This window comes from Desmodus rotundus, chromosome 6, assembly GCF_022682495.2.
Source record: "Desmodus rotundus isolate HL8 chromosome 6, HLdesRot8A.1, whole genome shotgun sequence".
Taxonomy (NCBI): domain Eukaryota; kingdom Metazoa; phylum Chordata; class Mammalia; order Chiroptera; family Phyllostomidae; genus Desmodus; species Desmodus rotundus.
In genome coordinates this window covers 133201153-133218473 of record NC_071392.1, presented here as the reverse complement: position 1 = coordinate 133218473, position 17321 = coordinate 133201153, and the positions used below count along the sequence as shown (strand labels likewise).

Below are 17321 nucleotides of genomic sequence, written 5' to 3'. Positions count from 1 at the left end.
AACATACTCAAGTATCCAAATTAATAAAGTTATTGGTGAAAATGAAAAATGTGTCTTTTATTTTACGGAAAAAACCATATGGATTTTTTGGCCAACCCAATATCATTCTTCATAGGCCCTGCTCCAGAATGCTGTTAACTGACTTTTGTTTCTTCAAACTTGAAGTTTGAAATTCATTTGGAAAACAAATTATTTTAAATGATAAATTGTTAGAGTTACTGAGTCAAAAATAATAGTGGCATTGTTAAAATATGCTTATGCAAGATGTTTCATTTTTATTCTTTGTTTTTGTTTGCTGTTTTTATAATATCCCTGGAGGTTAACAGTGAATTAGGTTTTTTTCACATCCCCTTCTCCAAAATGAATATCCTCATAGCGCATGAGCTTCTGAGGTATTTTTAGAGGTTCTCAGTCACACACCAGAGCACCTCAGAGCTGCTTTGTATTTCTTAATGCATCGAAAATATAGCCTCTCAGTTCTGCCTTTAAAATGTCTCTCCAGTCCACTTTTTGCATGTTCCTTTCACCCAGCCACCATTTGCCAGCAGATAAGCTGCCCTCACTGCTCACCTGGCTACGGTCAGCATTCCTTTGGGGGATATTTGGCAATGGCTTTCAGTTCACTGAGGCCGCTGCAGAGCAGCACGGATATCACACTTCCTTCATGGAAGTTTGGGCAGTCTTTGTTACCAGGCCTGTGTTCTGGATGCCTTTCTGGACATCCTTAAGTCAGCACAAAGGGTGCTTTGAAAGGATCTGTCTGTAGATTGTGGAAACCATAAAACTGAGTTAGGTTTGAACTGTCGGGGGCCTTAGGGGCCATTGAGGCCAGCCCTTTCCTTTCTCAGATGAGGGAAGGGTAGGCCTAGAGGAACCCTGTTTGCAGAAAGTTCACTAAGATAAACTACAAGCATCAAAATGATTATTTTAAGATATTCCACTGTCATGTTTCCCACACTTTTAAACTTAGCACTATTTGCCAAGAAGCAGTTGTTAAAGCTAGAAATATTGGAGTGATAAACAATGCGATTTAAGCAAAGTTAAATGCTATATCAGTATTATCAAAAGTGATCAGAAATTCTGGTCTGCTTTGATCTTCAACATCTGCTCCTTGATACCGTAGTTATAACAATAATATTTTTGATGTTTTTTCTTTGAAAACTGTATGAATTCTGTATACCATTGTATTAGTAGTTTTTTGATATTTTTATAAGCTTTTTTAGTGAAAATTGTAGGACATGAAATTATACAATTCATTTCTGTTCCTTAAAATTAAGAAATTTCCAAGTAGAAGTATAAAATGAAACAAATTATAGAAATAGGTGAAAATACTCACCAAAAAATAGTCAGTAGAGTATAGAAAGGGATGTGCCTTCATCCCTAGCAGACTTTTTTATGTATTTTAGAGCCAGACAATTCCTGAATTCCCTTCCTTCCCTTGCTCTTTTCCTCTCCCACCTCTCCTTTTCTTCTTTTGTTCAATAAAGACCTACGTAGCTTCTGCTTCTGTGATACTGACAGGCAATGTCCCCACCCTCATGAGGGTTGCATTCTCACAGACTGAGAAATGTGATGATCACAGAAGCAATTTTAGTAGTATAAAGTGTTAAAAAAAATAAACAAGGGAGCAGTGTAGGGTGGGGTAGATTTTTTCATCAGGTGTCAGGGAAGGCCTTCCTGAGCAGAGCCTTGAGGAAAGGGAGAGAGGAGCCATTGGGACGTCTGAAGGAAGAGCATTCCTGGTAGAAGGAACAGCAAGTAACAAGTACAATATGTTCCAGGCAGGATAAGATGATAGCCAATGTGTTGGAGCAGACAGAGGGAAAGGGAGAGGGGGGGAGGTTATGAGGCTGGGGGCCAGTCATAGCCAGGTTGCACAGGGCCTTCCTTGCAGGCCACAGGAAAGCCACTGGCTACATCTCTGTGTGTGAGCAGCAGCATGACACAAATCTGATTTATGCTTCCAAAAGATCTCTGATGGCCATGTGGAGAAAAGACATGTAGTGGGTGGAGAAAAAAGTCTGTGGCCATAGATGATGGCGGCCACTAGACCAGGGCTGTAGTCAGGGAAATGCTAAGAAGTGGCCTCAAAATAGTAAACACTGGTGTGTGAATGAGCAACAATATAATCTGTGTGAGATCATGAGGACAGTGTAAGTAATAAAGAGTGCAGGAAAAAATACCCTGCCAACACAAGGGTAGTTCACACACACAATTTCATATACTCTGATAGAAGTTTGTTACCTTTTTGGAGCAGTGATCCTTTGAGGAAGAGTTGCTAAAAGTCAGTGTTTCACAAAATAGAAGGAAACAAGCTGAAGTCAAAACTGTTAGGAAAAATCTTTCCAAAGTAGAGACAATTTTTCACTCTCAGATTCTTCCAGACCACAATTATGGGAATTTCATGGATTTGCAAGCTTTTATAGGTTAAGAAATTTAATTCATGTTACACCTTTGTCAGTCATTGCTTAGATCAGGTTTGCATTTTTTGATAGTAGTTCCCATGACTGAGGTCTTATTTAAAATTTTTACATCTCTTGTTCTCATCATGGTTGCAGGATGGGTATATAACTATTCGTGTGGAAGGGGTCTTTTTTTCACTGTCTTAAGCATCACTTAATGTGAGCGGGCAGTGCTGACACTGGCTGCCCTTCTCTCCACCTATGACAGGAGCCTGGGGACCCTGAATGTGGTGAGTGACAGGCTGTCCCCTGCTCTGCTCCATTTTTTTCCTTACCTCTTTGCAGTCACTGTCCACTCCATGCACATAAGCCCATATCTCTCATGACTTGATAGGTCTTCTTATTCCCTGCTCTGGAATCTGTAGACAGCGCATAGCGGAAGCAAACAGGTAGAACTGAGTGCAGTGACAATGTATGCTAACAAACCCCAGGACGAAAATCGAATGGGGTCTCAGATGCAAGTAGGGTAGGCAATCCCTAGAGGTCATAGAAGTTTAATGAGGTTCAATGTCATGTTATGAAAAAATAACTATCCCAATGTGCAGAAATATGAGAAAAGTATAAAGGAACTATGATTTAGATATCTCATCTGACTTGGACTTCATGACTTTGTCCAGCTCTCAATCTTACCACTAAAGAGCAGTAAGGCCGAAGAGAAAGTTATAAACAATGGTTAGTAAGATCTCAAAGGAGAAGTTAAAAGGAACTGAGGTGATTTCCTTCAGAGAACAAATAGACTGACCTATATACCAAAGATAATGTGTTCATAGATGGAATTTGGAATAAGAAAAAGTGAGCAGACTCTCTGATATGAAGAACATAAGTTATCTGCGAGAACGAAAAATGCCCTTTGGCTGTTCTGAAGACCTTATTACTATTACAATTAGCAGTGTTATTCTTTCTATCTAGTGTTTTATACTCTTCCAAGATCTTTTACGTAAAAACCCCGTTCTGCCAGGTACACTGTGACTAAGATGTTGTGATTGCGGCTGTCTCAGTTGTGCTTTGTGGTACAGAGTCAGGATCTTTCAGGCACAAAGCTACTCAAAGTGGCCAACAGTGGCCTTTCCAAACCTTCCTACCTTAAGAGTACTGTGCAGTTCAGTTATACTATTATGCTGACTGCATATCTCTGCAGAATGAAGACCAGAAAGTTAAGTTTTATTTTCTATCACAAAGATAGATAAGGAGACCTTAGAGGTTAAATAAAATGGATATGAAAATTAAAGGGTGTTGTATACGTTCAGATAGGCACAGGTGGAGATACAGTCTTCTTTCCCTTTTTGCAAGGGGAGAATAATCAGGCCAGGATGATATCTGTTTTATCCTGCCTATTATTGTGGGCATAGGAGGCATATTTTTAGGACTGTTGTAACATAAGGTAGCTTATTTTGATAAAACATAGTATTCGTTATGTAATGGGCATTCCAATTTTTAATACTTTTGAGTAATACATGTTTATCAATGTTGCAGAGTTCTTAAGAGAATTTCTCATATCTATAAATTAAAGTGCTCTGGAGATGTGATTAATATGAGCTTTTATTTTGGGTGACTCAGGGAACAGATGTTGCAAATACTACTCAGGATAACAGAAGCTGTCCTGCAGAAGCCAAAGGATAAACAAATAAAGGACTTGTTTGCCCAGAGTTTGGCAGGGTTACTGTTTCGGGTAAGTCTTTTTTATTAAAACACTGCAAATGCACAAAATGAATCAGATTTTACAATAAAGTAGTTTTAATCACAGAGAATTTTAAGAGTAAAAATTAAACTAACCTTAAATTTCTAGAAATTTAATTAGAAATTTTGCTTAGTTTTGTCATAAAAGCTGTAATCTAGGATTCTTTTATGCCTTACCTCTTTGTCATTTATTTCCTCTTTTGATTTGCTTGAAGTTCATAGAAATTAGGAAAATACCAAGAGCTGATGGCTTTGATGGAGAGCCAGGTAGATGTGAAGAAGTAAAGGATGAACAGAAGTGTGGGAATGGGAATAAGATCAGGGAGCAGTTTAAGCTAGAAATAAAAATGTGAGCGCCATTGGTGTGTTGAACAATTGTGTTTAAAGCCACATTATCAGATGGGATTACCTAGGGAGATAATTTATGTCATAGAAGGAAGAGGGCCATTTCCATGATTGGGGAAGGAGAGAAGCCAGCCAAAATGCTGAGAAAGAATGGCCAGGGAGCTAGGAGGAAAACTAGTCTGGATACCTGGAGAAGAATATTGGGTAAGAGGGGAATGACCAATGGACCGGTGACTTTGACAATAGGTAGGTAGGTGGTTGAGAGTGTTCTAGGAGAATGAGGCCCATTTGGAGTGAATGGAGGAGAAAACGAGAGCTGGGCAGTGGAGGTAGAAAGTATAGTCAAGGCTTTGCAAGAGGTATTGATGTGGAAGGGAGGAGGGAAAGGGAACTAGCTGGAGTGGGCAACATGTTTAGAGGGCAGGATTTAAGGTGGTTGGTGTTAAAGTATGTTTGCCTGCAAGTGGGGAAGGTTTGGTGAGGGAGAAAAACATAGTTTGTGGGAGCAAAAGGAATACTACAGAAGTGAAGTCCTGGATGAGGTAAGGAAGGCTGGGCTGACTTTAGGAGATGTATGTTTTTTGCATCTCATATAATGAGAAAGGTCAAGAAATTTAACATCACGCTGAGGGGTAGAGACAAGAAGGCAGATGATAAATAGCTGCCTGGAAAGTGGAAGTTTTGAAGGTCCTGAGGGCACTAGCCTATTGCAACTACTAGAAAGCACTAGTATTTATGGGATACAGAGAATTTATGAAGCATTTATGAAAGAAACAGTGTGAAAGGACTCTGAAATATTGTGACATTCTACACAAAGGCATTAGTACAATAGATGGACATGACTTTGAATATTTTAACATGAGAAAGTATGCTGTATTATCAGCTGGAAGGGACAGTTACAGGGAGAAGCTAACTTCTCTCAGTTGATATAAAGCTGGTTTTGGAGAATATAAAGAGCATATCTAGACTATAGATAGGATATGTAAATGAAGGTGATAAAAAGAGAAATTAGTTCTTTAAATAAAACATATTATTCCCATTGTAATGTAAGAAAACTCAACTGTTCATATTAATTTTTAATAATTTAATATGATTGAATGATCTCAACCTGATGAAAAATGTAGAAGAGGCTACAGAAATTGGACTCTGATTGCCTTGCCTAGTTATTGGGTATTTGTAGTGGTTTATACATCCTTTTGTGAGGGTCATGCTTTGTTGTCCTCTTACCTCAACAGTGGTATGAACCACTTACTTTGCTTCCCCTTGGAAATACAGATACTCTACTCACTTTTCTCCGACTTTGCTGGAGAATCTCACTGTCAGCATCTTGATTTCTCCATTCTGTTGGGACTGGGGCTGCCAAGTGATACGGACTGATGCGAAGCTGAGGCTGGTGGGCACTTAGGCCTCATTTGTCACCAGTTGCCTGGCCCTGCATGTACATAATGGAATTAGAGTGAGAACTTGTCACCAAGTTAAGCAAGACTATTGTGGACCTGTGTTTTTTGTTTGGTTGGTTAGTTGGTTTTGGTTTGGGGAAGAAAATCCCCCTCATTAATGGAGAAATCTTGTCAGATCTTACGTGAAGATTAGTTTTGAGTCCATGATTATTAATGATTTTGATGTTGTTGTTTTATTATTATTTTGGCAGTGGTTAGATGGATCAAGAAGAATGCTTAAATTAAGAACTCACTATGAGCCCTAGCTGGTATGGCTCAGTGGATTGAGTGCCGGTCTGCAAACCAAAGGGTCGCTGGTTCAATTCCCAGTCAAGGCACGTGCCTAGGTTGTAGGCCAAGTCCCCAGTAGGGGGACACATGAGAGGCAACCACACATTGATGTTTCTCTCCTTCCCTCTTCTCCCCTCTCTCTAAAAATAAATAAATAAAATCTTAAAAAAAAAAAAAGAACCTAACCATAAAATAGTGGAGAGAAGATGAGCTTTTGGGATTTAGATTTTTTTTAATGTTATCATTCTAATTTATTAATTATGTCCATAGTGAGGTGAAGGGAGAAAGGCCACATCCTCCCACTGCAGACCCTTTCACCATTTTGATGGCTTCTGCTCTCTCTGGTCTCCTCAGCTCTTGCCCTGGTTTCTTTACTGAGACGGGGGATCTTCTGCTGTCCTATGTGCTCTGAAACTAACACCAAAGAGGAGGCTGAAGAATCCTCAGTTTCTCAGCTCCTCCCAAGGCACATCCAGGGACAGAGAAGTCATGAGGATCAGGACAACCAGGGTAAGCTGGAGCAGGGGTAGGACAGACCAAAGTCGTTTACTGCAGAGGAAGAAACCACACTGTGGAGGGAAAATAATTAAAGGAGCCCAGGGCAGTATTCCAGGCCTCCCAGGGGCATGCTGACTATAGGAGTAGCAGGCAAGTGGAAACCTCAGCATACCTGTTCCAGGCCCTTTGCCTGCCTTCAGCCACTGAGGAAAAGATGCTTGTAGGCATTGTTCATCTGCACCAAGATGATGAAGGTGAACACATTGTGGGGACCCAAGCGGGTGTAGTAAAGTATAGAGCCCTTTCACAGGATGACAAAGCCATCATAGTGAATGACCTTGCCCAGCACATCCAGCCCATTTTTGTATTCTGGCTTCCCATCAGTCATTTTCATGTTCTGGATCTGGGTCTTGACAATGTCCACGGGCATGGGGGCAACAGTAAGGACCAGGCCACTGATCATGCTGGCACAAAAGTGGCATAGAATGTTGTCAGAGAAATAGCCTGAGTCCAGTAAGAACTGCTTAGATTGAGAGTAAGGGGTGAGCTGGGCAGCATTGACAACAACTACCCGAGCCATGGAAGGGATGCAGCCCCTCCATGGTGTGGGGACCCCTCCTCCCAGGAAATTTGAATCAGGTCATTGAACACATTTTTGTAGCCATAGCACTGGTCAGCTGAAAGCAGGCCATTGGCCATGATGTGAATAAGAGCCACCTCAGCTAGTGTTCCTACAAAGGCACCCGTTGGACCTGCAGTCATGCCAACCAGGACCTTCAACAGAAAACTAGGGGGTATACCATCAACCCCAGTCAGGTGTTGAAATAGCACAGTATAGATGCCAAGGCGAGTGGTGGTGTAAGTGGACTAGCATGGTAGACCAGCTGACATCTGGTGTAAATGCTCCTCAGCTCTTGTGCCTTAAGGTTACTGGTGAGGTCGTGGAAGGTGGTTTTGTACTGTCATGTCTTAGCTTCTTCCCCCACTCAGCTGCATCGGGTTCTTCACCAGGTGCAGGGGTTGCACAAAAACTGTAGATCCCATCACCACCAAGTCCCCAAACAGGAACTTGGCCAGCTTAGGGGAGGTATGGGTTTCCCCATCCATCCTGGCAGCCCCAGGACTCGCTGTCGCTGCTGTCACTTGATGGCCTTTGACAGACGGTCCATGCATGTGAGGCCCCTTTTGCACCCAAGGTGATACCTCATGTGCAACAGGGGCAAGGATGCACACACAAAACCCCATGGCTCTCAGGTCAGGGAGTTAGATTCTGGCTTCTGATCCCCATTCTGGCATTGCTGGCTGTGTGGCTTAGCAAATCACTTCACCTTTCTGAGTCTCTTCCCTAATCTGTCACAATCAGACAAGGATTCCTTCCTATCTTTCTGGGTTGTCATAAAAATGAGAGAGGAGTTATTTGGGATAGATGATCATATGTTGACTTCTCAAGTGCTTTTGTGAGATCCAAGGGGGCGGGGTGTGTGAAAGGTTTGCACAGAGCTGCTGGGCAATCAAGTGGGTATTATCTTAGTCCCATAGTAAAATTAAAATGTGCCATCTAATTATTATTCATTTGGTCATGTGGACTGTCTACAATTGCCAGATACTTAATTTTTTTTAATTTGAGTAAGGAGATTATTAAAGGGGACAGAAAATTTTAAGTTGCCATTTTTCTTTTTTTTTTTTTTAATTTTTCCTTTAGCGTTTAGGTTTTTTTCCTCTATCAGTAGATTATTTGTGCTGGCAAATTTTCTTCAAGTGATAGTTGAGGTTTACTTAGTTTTAAATACTTTCCAAATAATGCTGATTGCCATACATGATGTTTTAATCTCTTGGTAGTGCTGTGACCTTATGCCTGAAGCTATGAAAGTACAATATATCAGGAAATTTGGACTATGGTCCTTCTATTTATAGTAGGAGCCATTACGAATGAAGGTGTTTTTTATATAGTTTGTATGCCAAGATATGTTTGATGAAACATGAATTTCAGTGCTGAGAGAAACTTGGAGGTGCCTTTTATTTTTAACGAGAAATAGGATTCCAAAAGAGCCAAGTAAATTGCCCAGGTCACAAACCAAGATAGTGACAGAACCAAGAGACTAGGGCTCTCTTTCCCTCTTCCTGTTAGAAAGGGTAACTTATTCAAAGGGTACCCTGCGTTTGTGCCCAAAGGTGCCACTCCATTTTGTTCTGTGTGGAAGTGTTGTTAGTTGTGAATTATGATGATGATTCAACACGTCTGTATACACATTTGCAAGATTTGCTAAGATTAATTCTATAAGGTGTAGAGAGTCATTGTTCTATACTTAATCAATGAAATGAAGCTAATGCTAGATTCCCGATATAGGGCATCTTACCACACTAAAACATCTGCTTTTAAACCTGGAGCCAGTGCTATAGCCAAACAAGAACCTGAGTCCTGGTAATATTGCTAGTCCCTGCTTTCCCCTTGTACTCTACTTATGGTTATATTTTTGATCTGTTTATGAAATTCATTGTACATATATACTTTATGGTAATGGCCTCAAACTCATTTTGAAAATAGGAGTATAAAAATTAATAAACAGAAGCTAACATTTTAGTCACAATAAAAATATATAATAAAGTATTGATAAATGATAAAAATTGTTTTAATTTTTAATTTGCATTGTTCTTAATTTTATTTATTTTTTATTTTATTGATTATGCTATTACAGTTATCCCAATTTTTCCCCTTTGCCCCCCTTTTCCCAGTAGGTCCCTTCTCTCCAACAGTCCTCCCCTGCCCCTTAGTTCGTGTCTGTGGGTCATGCATATAAGTTCTTTGACTTCTCCATTTCTTACACTATTCTTAACATCCTTCTGTCTACTTTGTATCTAACAATTATGCTTCTTAATTCCTGTACCTTATCCCCCATTCTCCCTTTTCCCCTCCCTGCTGATAACCCTCCATATGATCTCCATATCTATGATTCTGTTCTTGTTCTAGTTTTTGGCTTAGTTTGGTTTTGTTTTTTAGAGTCAGTTGTTGATAGTTGTGAGATTGTTTTTATTTTACTGTTCATAGTTTTGATCTTCTATTTCTTAAATAAGTCCCTTTAACACTTCATATAATAAGGGCTTGGTGATGAACTCCTTTAGCTTTACCTTGTCTGGAAAGCACTTTATCTACCCTTCCATTCTAAATGATAGCTTTGCTGGATAGAGTAATCTTGGTTGTAGGTCCTTGCTTTTCATTACTTTGAATACTTCTTTCCAGTCCCTTCTTGCCTCTGCAAAGTTTCTTTTGAGAAATCAGCTACTAGTCTTCTGGGAACTCCTTTGTAGGTAACTCTCCTCCTTTCTCTTACTTTTTTTAAGATTCTCTGTTTATCTTTAACCTTTGTCATTTTAGTCATGATGTGCCTTGGTGTGTTCCTCTTTGGGTCCAACTTGTTTGGGACTTTCTGTGCTTCCTGAACTTGTATATCTATTTTCTTTGCCAAATTAGGGAAGTTTTTTCAAATAAGTTTTCAATTTCTTGCTCTTCCTCTTCTCCTTGCAGCGTCCCTATTATTTAGATATTGGCACTTTTGGAGGTCTTCTAGAGTTGTCTTATTCTCTCCTCATTTTGTTGAATTCTTATTTCTTCATTCTGTTCTGGTTGACTGTTTATTTCTTCCTTATGTTCCAAGTTATTGATGTGAACTCCACTTCCTTCCCTTCACTTTTGGTTTCCTGTGGAGTTTTCTTTCTTTCACTTATTGTAGCCTTCATTTCTTTTCTTATGCATTTGCTGTACTCAGTGAGTTCTCTGAGCATCCTTATCACCGGTGTTTTGAACTCTGCATCTGATAGGTTGGCTTTCTCCATTTTGATTAGTTCTTTTTCTGGAGTTTTGCTCTCTTCTTTCATTTGGGCCATGTTTCTTTGTCTCCTCGATTTGGCAGCCTGCTGTTTTTCTGTGTTTTTTGATAGAGCTGCTTTGACTCCCTGTCTTGGTGCATCTGTTACCTTAGAAGGGGAGGATCCTTAGGTACTCACCAGGGTGGGTCAACCCACTTCACAGCTTTGTGGTGTTGTTTGTGGGGGAGGGGTGAGAGAGGGAACAATGCCTCTTGCGCAGCCCTTGCCCCATCTCCAGTCACTTCACCCACTTCTCCGTATGCAACTGGTGCCCCTTGTTGCTGGTAATTTCCAGAGTGGATGGTTTGCATATGTTCTAGGACCATGGGAGCCCTTTAAATGGACAGTCCTGAGAGACTGGCCATTTCTTCCATGGCCCCAACCCACACTGGTTTTTACAGCCATAAGTTATGAGGCTTTATTTCCCTGCACTGGGACCCTGGACTGTGCAGTCTGGCCTGGGGCTGTGATCTCTTGCTCTCCAGGTGTCCCTCCTGGTTTTTATCTGCCACATGTGACTGGGACCCTGGACTGTGCAGTCTGGCCTGGGGCTGTGATCTCTTGCTCTCCAGGTGTCCCTCCTGGTTTTTATCTGCCACATGTGAATGTGGGACTGTCAATTCTGCTGGCCAGCACCACCACCATCTGGCCACCTCCACATCACATCCTCTGCCCTTGCTCCCCATCTGTGCCCCTCCTACCTGTCCAGATGAGTAATTCTTTAAATCCTTAATTGTCAGACTTTCATACAGTTTGATTTTTCTGGCAGTTCCGGTTGTTTTTGCTTTGAGGTTAGTCGTGATTGTTCTCATGGTTATGCGAGGGGTGTGTGTACCTACACCTCCATCTTGGCCTGAAGTCACATTGTTCTTAACTTTAAAAAAATTTATTCCTCTTAGAATCAGATTTAAAGTATCAGTTTAAAACCTTGTTTTCAGTATATTTAACTAATTTAGCTCAACTTTAAAATGTTTATGCCTTTAATAAGTATGGTAAACATGAATTGAAACATAGGAAGCAAGTACATTGCATAAGGGTCACTTTAAATATGATTTTCAGATGGTCAGAACCGTCCTGCCTAATTGTAGACTGTTTTCTGTTTCTCAAAAATTTCTTACGTGTATGTTAAAGAAAAATTTATATTTTAATTTAAAGAAAATTTATCCCTATTCCATGAACAGCATAACTCTCAATGACAATGGGAGCCTATTTGTGTCTTGATTGTGTAGAAATTATTTTGATTTGAATTTTAAAGGATGTGGAATATTTTGGCAGAGTAAGGAACTGAGCAATTTCAAGGTAAGGAAATATCCAGAACATATGTGTAGTAGTCTTGTAGGGTTGCTCATGTGACCGGTTGTAGTGCTGTAGATCACGTAAGACTAGAGGAGGGACACAGAGAAGTTAATAGACTCCTAAGGAAAAGGCAGTAAGTGCTCTGATGGAGGAAGTGCAGAGAACTGTGGAAGCTGAAGGCTACTGGAGGAGCAGGAGAGACCAAGTCAAGGGATTGGAAGAATCTCAGTGGAAGAAATTGAATTCTTTTTACTATTATGCTGTATTATAGGTGCCTGCTGAACATGCAGTTAGAACTATCTAGGAAGCAGATAGGTCAGGAAACCAGCAAAGAGATCTGGGCTGAACATGGAGATTCAGAAGTCAATGGTACACAGATGATAACTGGAGCCATGAGAATGGAGATCAAAACCCAGGCAAAAGGTGGGATGGCCTAGAAGGGTGAAAGCCAGAGGTTGACTGGGAGATGAGCAAGTGCAGATAGAGTAAGTGTGAAATTTGGCTTTGAAAGGGGGAGAAATGGGGCTATAACTAGAGGGGGGAATCTTAATAATCTTTGTTCAAGGGAACTCTTCTTTTTAAGATGTGGAATAATTGGAGTATTTTATACTGATGAGAAGAGCTGGGGAGGTAGGCTGGATTGGAGGTAAAGGAGAGACAGAGCTGAGGAAGAGGTCCAGAGCAGAGTGGGGACATGTGTAAAGAGCAGAGCCTGCAGGTGGAGGTGAAGCTGGGCAGACATGTGGCCTGGAGGGCAGAGGTCATAGGCATCTTGTTTAATGGATTATGTTTTCTCTTAAGTCTGCAGTGAGCTCATCTGTTAAAAATCAGGGTGGAGTTGGTGAGGTTGGATGTTTACATATAAAAGATGATGTCTAAAGAAGCCACTGTAGAGAATGATAGAAAGAGCTGTTTCAGGAAACAGAATAGTTGTTGTACAAAGAGCTTGTCTTCTCCCCAATTATGCCAGGACCAGTTTTGAATTAGTAGCTTTGTTCATAATGATAACTAACTTCACAGTAGCTCAAATCCTGATTACAGTTGATCAAATGGATTTTGAGATATTACAAGAAAAACAAAATCCAAAAGCACTTACTATTGTAAAATTCATTTTGTAATTAGTAATTTAAAATATTTTGTTAAAAAGTATACTTTTTCCAAATGAAGATAATGAATTCTCTTACTTGGTTGGTTGATTTTAGACGCTCATTGTGGCTTGGATCCGAGCAAACCTCTGTGTGTACATTTCTCGAGAGCTCTGGGATGACTTTCTTGGTGTGCTGTCCTCCCTCACGGAGTGGGAGGAACTCATAAATGAGTGGGCCAACATTATGGATTCCTTGACAGCAGTGCTTGCAAGAACTGTTTATGGAGTTGAGATGACAAACCTACCTCTGGACAAATTAAGTGAACAGAAGGAAAAGAAACAACGAGGCAAAGGTATTTCTGTTCTTACAGGGTAACCCCAGATGTCTAAGGACATCAAGAGAGGAGTATTGTGAAACTTCATAATAAACTGAACCAGCCATATAGATAGACAGTGTCCTCAGTGGGGCCATTAGATCATGTCTTGTGGTATTCTGTCCCCTTAATGAGGGTGATAAATTTATGAAGAGGCTGTGGAAGAAGAAGGAAGACAAAGGGGATACTAGTAAAAAACAATAATAATGGCTAGTGCTTTGTACATATTCTCTCTCTTCATCCTCATGGTTTCCTATGAGGTAGATACTATTAACTATCCCCGTATCACAAACAAAGAAACTGAAGAACAGTCTACAGTGATTAACTCATTCAAGGTCACATAGCTAAGAAGTGGTAAAGCAAGTCCAGCTCAAAATGCCACACTTGTAAGACATATTCTGTTGCCTCCCTAGGAAAGGTGTAAAAATTCTGAATACTTCAGATGAGAGTCATTTTGGCCTTGATGTATTTTGGGGTAAAAATTGGTTTGATACCTCGAATCAGATCAAGGTGGAAACATCAGTGATGGTTTCTTTGAGAATGACAATTTGGCATCCCCTGTCTTCATTACTGTTTTTAAGGCTGTGACACAATTCTTAGAATTATTCACTTGTTCTCCAGTTTATTATGTAAAAATTTTGAGGCAGCTCATAGTAGTACATATAGTGCAATAGTTAAAATTCATAAGGACATTGGGGCAAAATGAAAGTGGTAGACTTACAGGTACAATTAAAATGCCAAATTGCTTGCCAGAGAGCCTTATATGCTTGCTGAGAGGTGGGAAGGCAGCCTCAGATTTGACTCTTGATCTTCACAGGGTTACCTCGGAGAATCAGAGAGTACTTGGTTAGGTGATACGACTTTCTCCTTCAAAGACTCATAAAGGGTACATCGCTTTATATGGTACACTACAACCTCATCAGTAGCCTTATTATACATTGTGTAAGTTAGCTTTTACTGTGTGACAAATCACCCCAAAACATTGTGGCTGAAAATAGTAACCATTTATTTACTAATGATTTTATGTGTTGAAAGTTTGGGTCAGACTTAGCTGGGCAGTTTTTCTGCTGGATTCATGCCTGTGTTTGCAGTCAGCTAGACCAGTGATTTTCAACCTTTTTCATCTGATGGTACACATAAACTAATTACTAAAATTATGCAACATACCAAAAAATACATTTTTTGCTGATATGACAAAAAGGTGTGATTTGATTGATTTATAAAAAAAGTTAACAGTAATCACCTACCTTTTTGCTCCAAAGTGACTTTTTAAAAATTAGATGCCTACACTTGTATATAAGGATTTCTGGTACCAAGAATTAACCAACCAGAAACAACCTTATCATACAGCATGATTAATAAAATGCAGTTCTATTATATGACCTGTATATTTATGGTTTAAGACAGGGCATTCACATAGGATGGCTATTGCTGTGTTGGCTGTTGTCAGTTTTTTATTTGCCAATCTAAGGGAAAAGAGGTCAGTGCCCCTGACTAAACCACAAGTTGCATGTTTTAAAAATTCTTGTGGCACACTGGTGTGCCATGGCACACCTGTTGAAAATCACTAAGTTAGACTGAATTGTCAGCTAGGCAGCTCTCTACTTCGAGGAGTTGGCTAGCTGTCAGGGTGACTGGGCAATGGGTGCATTTTAAATCTCTGCTTACTCAGTCTTGCTACCAAAGTCAGTCAGGTGATGAAGCTGTAAGTGTGGGAGAGAGGACAAAAGAGAATGTGCATACTGGTAGGTATGAATGAGTTACAATGATTAATATGGCTGATTCTTACAATATTTTCATTGCAGTCTGTGAGTGGCTTGCCAAAGCATCAGTTAACAAAAGCAAGTTAGTAAGAAGCCGAAACAAAGTAGTCTAAGCACATAGTATTCCAGTGAGACAGTTTAGTTTAGATTTAGACTAATGATTTTCTAACGTACTTTAGCAGCATATCCCTTTTCCTCCCGCTTTGAAACTATACAGAGCCCTTCCTAAAAACTGTATTAAACTGGAGATTTGGGTTTGAAGTAGGGTCAGGGAGCCAAGAGCCTGGGCCCTTGGCCTCTGTCTTGTGCTCTGTAGCATCTCTGAGGGCCTCTATGTAAACCCAGGCCTAAGACGATAAACTTGGCTCTCTAAAACTTTGGTTCTCAGCCCAGAGGAGAGTCTACCTGATTATGAGTGACTTTTAAGATGAGGGGAGTTGCTAAGACAGGATTTCAGGATTTTCTCAAACTTAGCACATTCCCTGCCTCCTGAAATTCTTGTAATCTACCCTCCCCTTCAACCCCCACAATATTTTTTCTTCTCACTGTGTGAACAGAGTCATGGGAAAAGATAGGTGTGTCTTAGAAAGGTGAAAAACTTCAGAAACACTATTTTTGGAACGATACAGAACAAATTTAATTAATGAGTATGGAATATATTTCTGATTTATTTATTATATTGCTTTATCCTAAAAACAGATTTAAATATTCATTATAGAAGTACTTGCTTTCTAAGCACTGGACTTGGGGAAATAAAATATACTCTGAGAGGAACCTGAGTGTGAAAACAAGCCACAGGTGGCAGCCAACAACCACATTATACCTGTGCAGAAATCTCCTAGTGTCTCATTCTCTTTTCTCTTGTATTTCTTTTGGATTCTTGACCACACATTTGAAATATATGACCAGAGCAATATGAGAGGAAAGAAGACAATCTCAATTGCAGAGCTGTAATATTTTATTGTTTTAGAGCTTCGCTAAAGTAGGATCTTATATTATTTGTAGATTGTCATTTTCCTTGCTCATTTGGTTGTCTCTAATTAGAGATTATAGGCATACATTTCTTTTGGGTATTTGTAGAGAGGTTGGCACCTACAGGATGGAATACTAGTCTAAAATCAGATGTCTAATTTTCTGGTTTATGAAAGTTTTTGGAGCAGTGGTATAACTTCATTTGACATTGTTCTTATATTGAGAGAGGTTTACCGATGTGTTTTTTTGTATATTGGAGTGAGTACTATGAAGATATGGTAATTTTCATGAGACTGTTGGAGATGCTTGAAAAATACTTTGTCAATAGGAATGTTTAGATTACCTGTACATGAATAACTTCCTAAATTACAGTATAAGGAATTGGTACCTAATTTGCAACAAGAGAAGCTGCTGATTATACATAATTGTAGGTATGAAATTTGCTGAGCAACATAGGCTATAAAATGAATAATAATGAATTCAGCCTTTAGTTGTTTTTTTGTCTTATCCCTTATCAGGCTGCATTCTAGATTCTCAGAAAGGAACCACTGTGGGGAGATCCTTTTCTCTCAGCTGGAGGAGCCACCCAGATGTGACTGAGCCAATGCGATTTAGGAGTGCCACCACATCTGGAGCACCAGGAGTTGAGAAAGCAAGAAATACCGTTCGCCAAAAAGCAACTGGTAAACATTTATTTAAACATTTCCCAAAGGTATATTGCTATCTAACATGGTTTATAGGGCCCTGACTAGTGACTCAGTTGGTTGGAACATTGTCCCATGCACCAAAAGGTTGTGGGTTCAGTGTGTGGTCAGGGCACAATATTTCGGTTGTGGGTTTGATTCCAGGTCGGGGTGCATAGGAGAAGCAGCTCATCAGTGTTTGTCTCTCATGTTGACGTTTTGCTCTCTCTCTCCCCCTCCCCCTCTCTCTAAAAATCAATAAACATATCTTCCCATGAAGATTAAAAAAAATAAAATGGATTTATGGGAGTAAAATGTTGTAAAAGTTTTAAAATTCTGCTGAGAAGTTAAAAGCTAGACCTTTCGTTAAATGAAATTTCTCTATCTTTTTAACTTCCTATTCTGGTTACTTTCAATTCTTCATATTTATTTTGAAATCCTTCATTGTGGTAAGGCTTTAATATTTAGTGAGATGTTAATATTGACTGAGATGTTTGTGCAATAGAGAAAATAGATGTTTTATTTTAATCTTGAGGAAATAAGAGTCTTAGTGTTACAGACACATTCAGT

At 39.8% G+C, this 17321-nt stretch overlaps 1 protein-coding gene and 1 pseudogene across 4 annotated transcripts in view; one reads left to right on the top strand and one right to left on the bottom strand.

The window, feature by feature from the left end:
* Window positions 1–17321, top strand: part of RALGAPA2 (Ral GTPase activating protein catalytic subunit alpha 2) — a 374904-nt gene that overhangs the window by 122632 nt on the left and 234951 nt on the right. For all 4 annotated transcript variants that reach the window (XR_006655322.3, XR_006655321.3, XM_024559518.4 and 1 more), the window contains exons 14-16: window positions 4020–4131; window positions 13075–13312; window positions 16587–16751. Coding sequence is in view for 2 of the 4 variants with exons in the window: in XM_024559518.4 (XP_024415286.1) it covers window positions 4020–4131; window positions 13075–13312; window positions 16587–16751 (515 nt within the window). In the remaining 2 variants the exon portion in view is untranslated. The remainder of the gene's footprint in view (window positions 1–4019; window positions 4132–13074; window positions 13313–16586; window positions 16752–17321) is intronic.
* Window positions 6681–7957, bottom strand: LOC112304065 (mitochondrial 2-oxoglutarate/malate carrier protein pseudogene; annotated as a pseudogene).